This window comes from Camelus bactrianus, chromosome 22, assembly GCF_048773025.1.
Source record: "Camelus bactrianus isolate YW-2024 breed Bactrian camel chromosome 22, ASM4877302v1, whole genome shotgun sequence".
Classification (NCBI taxonomy): Eukaryota; Metazoa; Chordata; class Mammalia; order Artiodactyla; family Camelidae; genus Camelus; species Camelus bactrianus.
In genome coordinates, this window is record NC_133560.1 from 4,935,961 (window position 1) to 4,949,080 (window position 13,120).

A 13,120-nucleotide genomic window follows, 5' to 3' on the forward strand; every position below is an offset into this window, starting at 1 on the left:
TGAAGCAAATATCCGCTGAGCCATCCTGGGGGCAGGAGGGTGGCCGGCTCCCTGCATGCCCTCCTGAGATGTGGTGGCTGTCATGCACAGACGGAGAAGGAGAGCACGCACGGCTCAGCGGGGTCTCCAAAGGCTACCAGCCCCCGCGAGGGGTCATTCCCACAAGTGTTTACTGGGCACTTTGCGCCAGATCCATTTGCAGCCCTCTGCACCCGTTTTCCACGTAGTTCTCACAGCCACCCTCCAACTTAAGACATGTTATCCCTGCTTTGCAGACGGGAACACTGAGGCCCCAGAGGTCACCTGGAGAGGGGTGGCCAGCTAGACCCCAGGCCCTGGTCTCCCAAGGATAGCAGGTGTTTCTCCTAACAGTCACCCTGGGACCCCCACAGCCCTGCCTGGGCCGACCCACCCTGCTGAGCTCCAAGCTTCAGAGCTGAGAGCTCAGGCTCAGGTCCCACCAGGACCTCGGGGTGGGGCCCTCCAAGGCTGCTGCTCCATGTCCCTGTCCTTTTGGGCCTGATCACTCTGCCCCTCCCACAGTCCCATGGCCACTCAGCCCTCCCATCACACCACCTGGCTCCTGCTGACCCACAGGGCAGCGAGGCGGGGCCATGGGAGCCAAGTGACCCCCCCAGGAATCACAGGTTATTCCAGGTTAGGGGCTTAGTTAAGTATCTTAAGCTTCTGGCAGGTGTTCTGGATGACTTCATTAGGGCGAGAAATGCTCACAGGGCCAGACCCTATGTGGGCTGAGATGTGTGTAAGTCACACCTTCTTAGTGAGCCCTCTCGAGCAACGCAGACTCCATCTTTATTTTCCTTTCACAAAGGCAGTCTTCTGCTGCCGGGAGCAGTGACCCCACCTCAGCCTGGAAGACACGCAGGTGAGCTTCAGCTCACTGGCTAGTGCTGTAGGAACAGCGGAGTTTGCCATCGACCTCTTCCCTGCAGGCGCGGCAGCGCCCACGCCAGCTGTAACTGAGCACAGCTACCTGTGCTCAGGTTTGTGCTGGGGTGGGGGCGGGGAGCGTTCCTCCACCCTTCTAGGCTCATCTGGCTGGTCTAAGGATTAACCTGACGTGAGGCAGACTAACGCGAGAAAAACAAACAAAAATTGAGTAACGTGTGTACTTCCTGTCTTTACCCATGGGAGACAGCCAGGGTAAACGGAGTGAGCTCACCAAGAAGGCTGCAGCCCTCACCTTCAAAGTCATCTTGCTGCAGGCAGCGGTCGGTTACAGAGGTCGGTCACATGGAACGCCCGGAGGCATGAGGTCAGTTAGACAAGGGCTGGAAAGGTGTCACTTTGCTTTAGACTTGGGAGTCATCAGTGACTCGCTGCGTGGGAATGGAGGAAGGGGAAGACACACCAGAGTGGGTGGGGACAGACTGCTGGTGGGGAAGCAGGCAAATCTCTCAGAAGTTTGTCGTCAGAAGTAAGACTGGTTCAAGTGAGAGGGAAGAAACAGGGAGGTGTTTACAGAGGGGAATTTGAAATCATCACTGAGAAGGAAGAAGATGCAAATTAATTAAATAAAAGGAGTAGGACTGCTGGACAGTGCGTGACTTTCTTCAGCAGCACTTAGATGCCTGGGGGAACGTTGAGGAAGAATGAGAATCAGTCTGTTGTGTAGTTGGGAGTTTTGCCAAGTAAGTGCACTGAAAGGACGGAAAAGGGAATAAAGGATCTGGAATAAAGGATCTAAGAAGGAGTTATTAAAGTTTTAGCTCCTGGAAATTGTTGAGAAGGAGAGTATTTCCTTTACCGTCTTACATTCAGTGACTGGGAACCTGCAAATTAAATTGACTAAAGCAGATTACTGTGAGAAAAAAATTACGTATGAACACATGCAAGAGTTCACAAAGCAACGGGATTTGAAGGGGTGGCTACAAGTGGGGGCTTACATACAATCTAACAATTGACAGGAAAAGGAGAAAAGCATTTTCTGAGAAACAAATGACTTCTTGGTGAGAGGGGAGAGCAAGGGCACTTATGGTAGAACGAGTGCATTTAGGAAAGAGAAATGACGCCTTAGGAGAATGTACGGGAGAGATGACAGGTTTGTGACAACGTCCGTTTGCGCCTGGTGCTCAGAACTTGTCTCTAATTTTAAGACTGTTTCCAAAAAGTAAGTAAATAAATAAGAGGAAATGAAAAGCCTGAGGCAGATTTCATTTCTCCATGAGGAAACATCTGTGAATCAGTGTTTAAGGTAACATGCAGAAAGTCTGATGGCACCGTAACGATTGTTGGGATCCATCAGAACATTGAAACAGCCACAGCAGATCCAAACGCTGTCTGTCTAAATCTTTAGGTCTATAGACAGTGATTAACACTGGAAAATTCAAAAAAGCTATCAACACTGCTCAACATCAATGACAAGTTTGGTGGGTGGTTGGGTGCTGTTTAAATAGCTGGCACCCGGGCTCAGTTTGAGTATATAATACTCCAAATTGCTGGGTTTTATTCCCAAAATCTGCTTAAAAGTCAATGAGATGCAGAAAAATGTGGTTTAAAACACTTCATAAATTTTAATCATGCACATACAATATAAGGATATTTTCCTTTAACAAACATTGTCAGTATCTTACTTAACGGGAACTAACAAAAATGTTAGGCAAACAGCCCAGCAGGTAAAATGTTTACTATTTATCTTGTAGATCGTACACTTTTTCTTCAAAATCTCCACATGTACTTGACGTGCTTTTGAAACCAGATCTTCACTTAGACTTGACTCGTCCATCAAGCCTACGAGAGTCCATAGGACTTAGATTGAAGTTCAGTAGTAGCTGGAAAGAAAATGAAAGAATTAGATTCTTTACTTAAAATACTTCATAGGTAACTAAATGTCAGTTTACATTTTAAGAAAACCTGAGACTTTTCTAAGTTTTAAGAATGAAAACTACCTACATACGATTACAACACAAAACACAAGATTACTACTCTAGACTTTGCCCAGGGCTGCACATTCAATTAACTGCTCTTGTGGCTAAGGATCAGAGCGCCTGGTTTTCTCACTTTTCATTCATTTACTCAGCAACCACGTGCTAAGGCACTGTGACAAGCACTGGAACCGCAAGAAGAAGATGACAGAGCCCGCCCTGAAAGATCTTGTACCGTAAGCTGGCAAAATAGATGAACAGGCAGTTTCGGTACAGAGACATAAATGCCATGACAGGTATAAAAGAGGGCAGAGTTGGAACACTCAGAAGGGACGTCCAGGTTTGTGTCAATACTGTCCCCTCTTTGGTGGCCGGGACGTGTAAGTAGATACCCGAAGGAGGAGGAGAAAGTGTGGGAGGGAGAGGCAAGAAGCAAACACACAGAGCAGAGGCAGGAGGGGCGCCCGCGGAGCTGGACGCAGTCTGCCCAGCCGCTGGAGCACAGGGGCAGGGCAGGGGAGGAAAGAGATACGGCTGAAGGGTTTGGCAAGAGCCAAATCGATGTGGGTGTTTTTCTTCCAAGCTAAGGAATTTGGGATTTTTCCTGAGGGCAAAAAGTTAACCAGTGACAAAGTGAATGACAGGAAATTCATCCACCAGGTGACAGCTACATGAACCGAGATTGCTTGAGTCTGGGTTTTTGGCCTCAATCACTACCAGAAACTCGAGAAGCTGATGACCTCCATGCTTTCTGAGAACAGGTCCGTGTGCAGGTGACAGGCCCACGGGGACAGCAGGAGAGGAAGGGCACAGCCAGAAATAGAGAACACAGACTTCTTGAGTTTTTTTTAAAGATATGGATCATGATGTATAAATGAGGAATAAGCATATTTATCATTATGAATGAAATTACGCTTTCACATTTTTCATTAGCTACGTGTAAGAAAAAGATTTAACATGGTATCTGTTATTCAAGCAATAGAAAGTGGTGCCATTTACTGTTTACAGTGTATTTCAGAAATCAATGTCTAAATTTAATTCAGAAATGTTGGCAACATACCTTCTTTTAATTCTCCAGATATACTGTTTATCAGCTTCCTCTGTGTCTGAAATAAGTCAAATATTATTTTTAATGTTTAAGTGAAACAAGAAACACTATCATAGGAATGACAGCTAGCTTATGAAATGTGGCCTTTAAATAATACTTTTAGAGACTTCACTTAACTTGGGGATTGCTTAAATAGAAAAATAATCACATGAATAAAATAAAATAAATTCCTACTTACTTTGATTTTAGATAATAGAGAACACATATCTGTAAGGCTATTTAAATTCCCCTGATGAAGAGCACAGTAAACACTGCCCTGTCGGATACACATAATCTTCAGAGGGCGATGCCCGATCTTATTGGCACAGAGAGTTTCAACAGTTCAAGTCATGTTTCACACTGAATGCGTTGCTCTGCGGTTCTTAGAAAAACTGCCCTTTGTAAAAGTTTAGTTTTTTTTAACTTTAATGGATTTTTCCTTAAAATGAGCTTTCCATTCCTGCACTTTTAGAAAACTAACATTTTAAGGTCTGTTCTATGCTAATGTTTTTAGCACAGAATTGTAGATACATAAAATGAAGAAAGGGGTCCTGTTAATGTCAAGTGAAAATTCTACTGGCAAACAAGTTAAGCAAATGTATTTTGCTCTCTGTAGATGGCTAAAATATTTACGTCAGAAAGTCTGCTTGAAGAAAACAAAAGGAGAGGCTAGCGCCAGTTTTCAAAGTTGGTTTCTCATTCACAACTTCCTAGAGCTAGAAACAAGGAAAACAATACCTAATTCTTTAACTGTAACTTTGTTTCCATCCTAGACACTAGGGCCAACTTTTTGAAACTTGACTTAATTAGTTACGTATTTAATTATGAAATGTGTGGGGACACTTCAAACTACAAGTGTCCCCATCTGGAGTGTTCTTTTAAAAACCTTTCTTATAAAAGTCACCCGCTCACTAAACAGGGTCTAAAATAGTACACCAGACATAATAAACACTGTGGTGATAACAGCGACACGAGAGCCGAGGCTTCTGTAAAAGTTAGGTGCAAAGACAAAATTTGGGGCTACCGTTTGCCAGTATTTTCAGAGACTGTTTTCCGTAACACTGTCTGACAAGAGCACTCTAGAGAGGCCTTATGCCATCAACAACATGACAACAGTGCCAGGCGGGTCCTGTGAAGTGAAAAACACCTAGCAGATGAAGGGAGAAGCCTTGACTGAAATAATTTCATATAACCATTAATAAACACTATGCAAAATGTAGATCACACTTTTACATGAGTTGAATGTAAGGTTACTCTTTTCCTCTGCAAAGCTATTTTCCTAAACACGTACTTCTGGGACCTTTATGCTTATTTCTAGGTCCAGATGGTGGAAGTGATCTGAAGTCCAACATTAATAAGGAGAAGGCACCTGCAGTTTTACTTAAACTTTTCCATTTAACAAAAACACAGTAAGATGAGAAAATTATACACAGGAAGACAATGTATCAGCAAGTTTTAATTCTAATGATTTTTAATTAGGAGGATACTCTCGTAACTGGAGGTTTGCAGACTATGTCCCATAGAAATGGAAGGTCCCACTGGGGACACTGCAGGATTGAGGTCAAAACTGAGGTCACAGGCTGGAAGATAATGCTGCCCTCTCTTTCCGAGATCAATCTGATAAAAACAGACTTGCCACACACGTATACACACGTGTTCATTTCCAAAGTGAATATGTTTTCAGGTTATTGATACTTTTAAGTTAAAACTTGGTATCATTCTTATTTTAAATGTTATAAAAATAAGTACAATTCCAGAAATGCAATAAAATCAAGTCATTTAACCACTCTGATTCATCATACTGTTGTAAATAGGTTAATGAAGGAAATGACACTTGTCAGTTTGTAACTGTTAAATACATGTATTTTGTTGCAGACCAAAGAAAGGAGAAAGAATTTGTTGATCAAGGAGCTAAAAAATTCACTACAGAGAAAAAAGTGAATGAAAGAAAAAGAACTGGAAGAAGCTGAGTGACTGGCTTTCAGAAGTTAACACGCTTCCTCATTTGTCCATTCAGACAAAATGAAATGAGGGCAGGAGGGATTCCACAGAGCAGAGAGCTGATACAAGAAACAAGGTTACTGAACTCTGCCTCTGCCTTATGAGAAGTGAGCTTAACTACTGTGATAGTTTGATTAGAATTAAAATTCAGAGTGGATGTGCCCTGCCTTGGAAGCCTACTTTTAAAAGAAACGTGACCAGATTCTGCTGAGACGCAGTGCTGTGTCATGTAAAAAGTTAAAGTCTTAGGAATATTAATCGTTCTAGCTCTGGTGCACTGGTATAATCCCATTTAGAAAAGGGGCTGCTGAACTGAATGGACATTTGAGCAATTTAAAAAGTAGTTAAATGAATCATTAGAAAATGTTTGAAAGTGTCAGTAATACACCATAAGTCCAAAATCAGTGAGTGTAAAATTTAGTCTTCCTATTTAAAATAGATTTGAAGGACATTTATTAACTATTGTGGCCATGCTTCATGTTAGGCACACCAACACTTAAAAACTCTTGAACAAAAAAAAGTCTTTAAAACAGAGAAATTTTGTCTGTCATAATACTGTCTGGAATCAATTTTTAAGTTTTCAGTTCTCAGAAAAAAAATTCTATGTGCAAGAAAATCTAACAGTGATGTATCTGCTCAGGCTAATTTTAACTTTTTGTATTTTATAGTAATATAATTAAATAACACAATTGAGTAAAACTGTAAAATTGCTTCTGATATGTAGGACAAAACATCCCAGAAATAAACTAGAATGTGAAATCTGAGGGTACAAACTAGCAAAGCAGATATGGGGTCCATCTGTTACCACTACAACAATGTCAAGGGACAAAGCTGTACTTCATGCAGCAGTAAGAGAGGCAATAAACCCAAGTGTTATCAACTGGAAAAAACTTGCTTCGACCACCAGCACGACTAAAATCACAGACGTACAGCAATACTTCTGTCAAGTTAGAAAAAAATGCAGAGTAAGCTGGAACTTCACAGTAGGAACAGTCCAAAGTGTTTAAGCCTTGCAAATAAAGGAGAATGTTACATTCAATCCCAATGCCATTTTTGACATTTTGCTTTCTAGAACCATAGCTGAAAAGCTGTGGAAGTCTGTTTGGTTAAGCCCCATGCAAAAATCCATCCCTTCCTGTCATTTTAAACAGTATGTGCACAGCTCTCATAGCATTACTTTATGTTTTCCCAGCAGAAATAATTATATCCCTAGCAATTCTAGAAGGCACCTTCTTTCTCTGAGTCTAAGAAATCTGTAAGCAGTAACTGTACAATACCTCCTGTGAGGCGCCCGGTAGTGCTGAGGGAGACGCGTCTCTGCACCCGGACAGAGCGGGGCTTGTTAATCTCCCTGCTAAACCTAGCATGGTTCGGCCCCACAGCCCCACAGAAGAACTACGTGTACCTTGGAACTACAACACTGAGTTTAAGCTAAATTATTTTCCTGTGTACCTAGAAGTACTAAAACATAGACACCTCTTTCCTCCAAAAACATTAAAGGAAACACCTGTCCTCAGGAGATCTCTCTTGCACTGCTTTTGCACTCACACTCTTTCACCATCATCCTCTAAAGTGACACACTCGTGATTTTTTGGTGACAACTAATGAAAACATTTCGAGTTTGCATCATGCTTAGCCACTGACGGAAGTGTTAAGCATGCATTTTTCTTTTTAACACCACGCAGTCCGGTTTCATGACTCTGAAGTACTTAGACTCAATTTACCCACAACACTGTCTATGAATCCTGAGCTTTTTTCTTCTTTGATTTATGATGACATGAAGCCAAGTGAGAAAAAGCAGGTTGAGACCTCACTCAACAAGGGCCCGTGCTACCCTTCTCTGCATCAAGATCATGAAAACACCATCAAACCATAAACCCACACGCACCGATTTCAATGGCTATTTTAACAACGATACACAATGAAAACTGGTTGTAATTTAAAGACTCCCTACCATGGCCACCTCGGTATTCCTGCAGGTGAGGGCAAGACAGAGACATAAGTGAACTTCATTTTAAATATTTAAATATTTGCTTTACTTGACTACATATTAAGAAATGTTCTACAATCGCTCAGTAAGACATTTCATAACAATTAAAATAACAATGCTGTAAGTAAAATAGCAATTAAGAATGTACTCTTACAGAAGAAAATGATAAAAATTTTAAACTTAAAAACAGAACTTAATGTTTTTAGTGTTACAAGTTTATTGAATTCATAAAAAGAATTTACCTTGGATTCCTTTAAATAAAAAACATCCGTATGTGGTTAAGTATCTCGATGCCAATCATTTACTTATGCTTAGGGGTAGAAAAACTGGGGTGCAGCAAAACTTGAAAATGACTATGAACCAATGCCAAACCGAAATCAATCAGAAACTAAGCCAAACATTGGAAAGTGTATCTCTAGTTATTAGGCAATAACACTTAATTTCTAAAGTAGAATTTAAAATGGAGCTTTTTAAGAAATTTAAAATTTTGTCACTTTAGTTGCATTTATTGAATAAAGTTAATGACAGGTATCTCTTGAAAATGACAAGTCCTGGGACTTTAAAAAATAAAATTTGTCTCTTTCATTTGCACAATTAATTATGGCTTTTACTTAGTGTGCGTAAGTCAAATAAAAAACTCAGAATTTCATCAAATTAAAAACAAGAATTATATCAGAAATCTGAAACCCAAGAGAAAGAAGATAACATAACTAACCTTGAACAGAGCGCTCATGCTAGTTGTAGGGTGTGAAAAATTCCTTAAGTTCCTTCTTCGAGTGAGACTCCTTTTGGGCTCCACACTAGTACTAGAACTTTCAGCAGAAGGCGGTCTGTCAACAGGCCGTGCGGGAACAGAGCCGAGGAAAGAACTCTTGTGCTGTTTCTCCAGCTGAAGCTCAGTGCTCACTGCTGCCAGCCTCTCATTAGCCCTGCGAGGATCGCAAAGCACAGATTTCATTCATTTCGTTTTTTTCCTAAGTGATGTGTATTTCTAAAGTTGCTATAACAGTAAACAGATTGTCCCATTAAACTGTTTTGACACCAAAAAATACGTCAGCACAGACCTACTGTAAACAATTACAGTTTAAAACTGTCCTAAAGAAGGACGTATGGGCCTTAACTAACAAGTACTTCAAAGTGGGGAGTCAGAGATGGAGACGCCCCCACAGAGGATCCCCGCTGCCTTCTGCACTGGCTGCACCTAGACATACTCACCCTCAGGAAACCAGTTCAGAAATAAAAAATAAACCATCCCTCAAAGCCATTTTCAAGCATTTGCTTTCACCCCCCTTATATACACATTTCACGCATTACCTGGGAGAAATTAAGCATGCGGCACTGAGGAACAGTTTAGGGCCACCACCTCTGGGGGGCAGCAGGCGGCAGAGTCGATGGTGGGAAAGAACAATGACAGTGCCAGGGGCAATTTCAACTGTCCCCCAATGTCCCAAAGCTCACTTTGTTACTTCGCTTTTACCAGAGGCCTACATCAGCACCTGTTTTCCACAACCAGAAGAAAAACCTCAAGCGGATTTTCACTGCCATAAAAAAAAAAAAAAAAAAAAAAAGCAAAAAGCCAGCATAGCACTGGGTGCTTGTTTTAGCCCGAGCCATCAGTGGGGCAGTGAGCACCCCGAGCAGCGAGAGGGGCCCCACCGAGCTCCTTCCCCGGAACCACACTCAGTGTCCCGGCATCACGCCGCCACGGCTTTGGACTGTGTCTGTGAGCGCCTGTGCTTTATGCATATTTATTTTACGCTTCCACCAGCAAGACGTGTCCTAAGGTAACTGCCTCTGCTTTACACCGACAACTTTCATAGGAACGCTCTACTTTTGGACTGCGCGGAGACCTGTAGCTCATAACACTGCTACTCAGGCACCGGAGGTGGGACCTGCCCTTTCTGTCTTCCACACATCCCCTCGGGCAGGCCACCATACACTTTTTAGCCACTTTGTGAACCACTATACTGCCCTTCACCCCGATGTGAATTTCCCCGTTCCCCAAGCATGCCTTCACATAGTGGAGACAAACTTAGAAGGATACAGTACTTCGTCTCAGGGTGCCCACGAGCGGTGACACCAAGTATCACAATCAAGAAAGTAAATTCACCAAAAACCAGAATGGGGCCCCTTGGGTTTAAGTTGTACTCTTCCAAAACACAGTTAATTTTAAACTCATTAACATTTCTATTTATGGGAATTCTAACTAGAAATTTTGTGATAATATAGCTGTCTAAATTACAAAGTTTGCAAAACCCCTAGCTTAAAGACTAGACCAGGTTAAATATATGCAAGTATAAAAAATAAAGTCATGTAAAAGCAACAAAAGCCAGGGAGATGCAAACTGCCCTGGACTGACATTTTAAAGAGCTCATTTACTAAACCATTTCCCAAAATTACACTGTCTAGTCAGCTTTCACTTGCTACTCACCTCACGAACCTGGCTCAATAAAAATTATGCCTTAGAGGCAAGTTAATGACCTAAATTATTTTCTATAATTCTACGTTTTGACTTACGAGTTTAGCTGATTTGCCAATGACACTCTATTTTTTAGCTCTTCCAGGTACAGCTGCCTGTATTCTTCCAATTCTTTTTCATTAGAATCAAACTGAAAAGTCTTACTTTTCAGTTCCGTTTCCAGAACTTTAACTCTGTGCTCCACTTGACTTACTGAAGCACGTTTATACTCTCTTAAGTCTTCTTGAGATGCTGCTTGGGCCTACAGTAAATTAAAAGGATACAATTTTAAAAATACTTACAACCTGAGTAATTACAGTATATTTGTTCCCTTTAGTTTTGAGTCAGTGATTCAGAAAGCAATTTTAAGTGTGAAAAAAAAGCTAAGCTTTAAAATACTTATCATCGATGTCAAGTGAATTAAATCTGAATTATGAAGTTAAAGTTGAATCACTCTTATATTAGTACTCATGTAATGTGATCAAAGAATAATAGGATCAATCTAAACTTTTAAAAATTGAACAATACAACCTAGAAGTAATCCAAGAATGTGGCATAGTATTTACATCACAATATGTGCTTTTCCTCCTAGTGGTCTTGACTTACACCAATTGGTCTTAAAAATGATTGTCTAGTGAGAGTTGTTCTGAAAGATCAATTTAGTGATAGTAATGATGGAAACTGAATTATTTAAAGGGAGTAACAAATGCGGCCTTCCTTCCAGAAATCCACAAAACAAACTGCTATATGGGAAGTAGAGGAAACACGTAAAATGTACACATCCGAACTGTCATTCTCAGCGAAGTGAGTTAGAGCACGCTACAGATCAATGCTTCACCTGTAAAAACTGGCTGATTTCTTTCAATTTTTCTGCAATATGCTGTCTTGCTTGTTCTTCAGTCTCCTGTCTGTACTGCAGGACTTGACTGAGTTCTTTCAGTATTTCCACATCCCATCTTGCTCGCTCCTCAGTCTCCCGTTTGTACTGCTCCACTGGACTGCGTTCCACTGCGTTCATTTCCAGGTGACGCCTGAGGTGCACTACTTCTTCTTCCAACTGCTTTTTCTCCTCCTCCAGTGTGTCAGATTTCTTTTGCAATTCTTTCATAAATAACTCCTTTAGAAAACGTTGAGTTTCTGCACTCAGATGGAGAAGTACTGAAGATGCAGATTTCACTTTTGCTGGAAGATTAGCATTCTGCATGAAGAAGATAAAATTGTTTGGTAATGAGGTTAGCAGACTGAGAACAGCCTAACTCTAACCCAGCATCAAAGGTTGAAATAAATTCAGTTACAATAAAATGGTATCTGCCTTGTGGAATGGAGAAACTCAGATTACTCAGAAAATCAAGAAAAAAGTTCAAACCACCAAGAGTCACAAAAATATACTGTTTACTGTCATCACCTTTGTTATACATTTGTACTTGAGTTCACACTCTTTTCTGTAATTGTTTCATGTCTTTCCTACATAAAATGACTATAAGGCACCTCTTAGTAGAAAGTCTCTTACCCCTTCCTCCCCCAAGTCTTAACTCTCCATGCTTTTTAAAGTTTTAGGGAGATCATACTGAGTTACTTAGGGCTGAATAAATGCCTCCCAAAACAAGACTTTGAAAAAAAGACTGCAACTAATACGTCTTGCAAATACGGGTTCTAATGCCATAAGCCTTTCTCTGAACCACAAATATTTTATGCTTGTTTGAATTGCATTCCAAGGAGCAATGAATGATTCACAGAGTTAAGGAGAAATCCATCTCCTAGTGTAGTGGTTTAGTAAGGTGATCCATGTATTTTTCTAAACAAATAAACAAAAAAGCCTTAATTCTTGTAATCCTTTGTGGCTCTCCACAAAACAAGAGAACATACTCAGCAAAAACAAACAGAAAAACTTGCTGGAATTTCAGTGACACTGACTTGGGAAGAACTACTTTCCTTCAGATAGAAGGATTATTTGGTAAGACAAGATAGGCGGAGGTGCTGGTTGTAAAACATCTCTACAAATTCCTTGACACTTCCCCTGTGAAATTCCCTCCCCTGAAGTATGTACTGGCCTCAGTCAACTGGTTTCTAGGGGACAGAATGTGGGGACACTGCTGTGTGATTTCTAAGGCTAAATGGCTTCTGACTTTCACTCCATAGGGACGCTCACCCTTAGAACCCAGCCACCACATTGTGAAGCCCAGGCCACCTACTGAGTCTTTGTACACGCAGCTGTCCCAGCTGATGACCCCAGGGGATGTCCTTAACCAAAGCCAGCTCCAACTTCCAGATATGAGCATGAACAAGCCTTTAGATTATTCTAGTGCCCGCTTGATGCCAAGTGGAGAAGAAACAAGCTGGCTCCACTGAGCCTTGTCTAAACACAGACTTGTGAACCAAGCAAATGCTGTTTTGAGTCACCAGGTTTTGAGGCAGTTTATTATATAAATCATTAGCAATAAATAACTGGCACGGATATTAAAAATGGGGCACAGCCATTAAAAAAGAACCCAAAATGTGGGGATGCCTTTGAACCTGGAGGTAGGTGAAACCTGAACAGATGTAGAGAAGACTAAGAGTGAAAATCCAAAGTGTCCACGAGGCTGTTAGTGGAAGCCTGAGGGCCCTTGAAGGGCTGAGAGTGATGGCTTCTAGGCCAGGGAAGAAAATGACGCTAAAACCGGAGGAAACGGGACTCTTGCTACCGAACAGCTGAAAGT

General features: G+C 41.4%; 1 protein-coding gene across 6 annotated transcripts in view; it reads right to left on the reverse strand.

The window, feature by feature from the left end:
* Positions 1–2,509: 2,509 nt before the first annotated feature.
* Positions 2,510–13,120, reverse strand: part of LOC141574628 (ankyrin repeat domain-containing protein 26-like) — a 55,924-nt gene continuing 45,313 nt past the window's right edge. For 5 of the 6 annotated variants that reach the window (XM_074350085.1, XM_074350082.1, XM_074350081.1 and 2 more), the window contains 5 exons: positions 11,260–11,619; positions 10,481–10,683; positions 8,679–8,892; positions 3,946–3,991; positions 2,510–2,792 (listed from right to left, as the gene is read on the reverse strand). In XM_074350085.1, coding sequence (XP_074206186.1) covers positions 2,752–2,792; positions 3,946–3,991; positions 8,679–8,892; positions 10,481–10,683; positions 11,260–11,619 — 864 coding nt within the window. In that variant the 3' untranslated portion in view covers positions 2,510–2,751. The remainder of the gene's footprint in view (positions 2,793–3,945; positions 3,992–8,678; positions 8,893–10,480; positions 10,684–11,259; positions 11,620–13,120) is intronic. The other variant, XM_074350083.1, reaches the window with a different exon arrangement.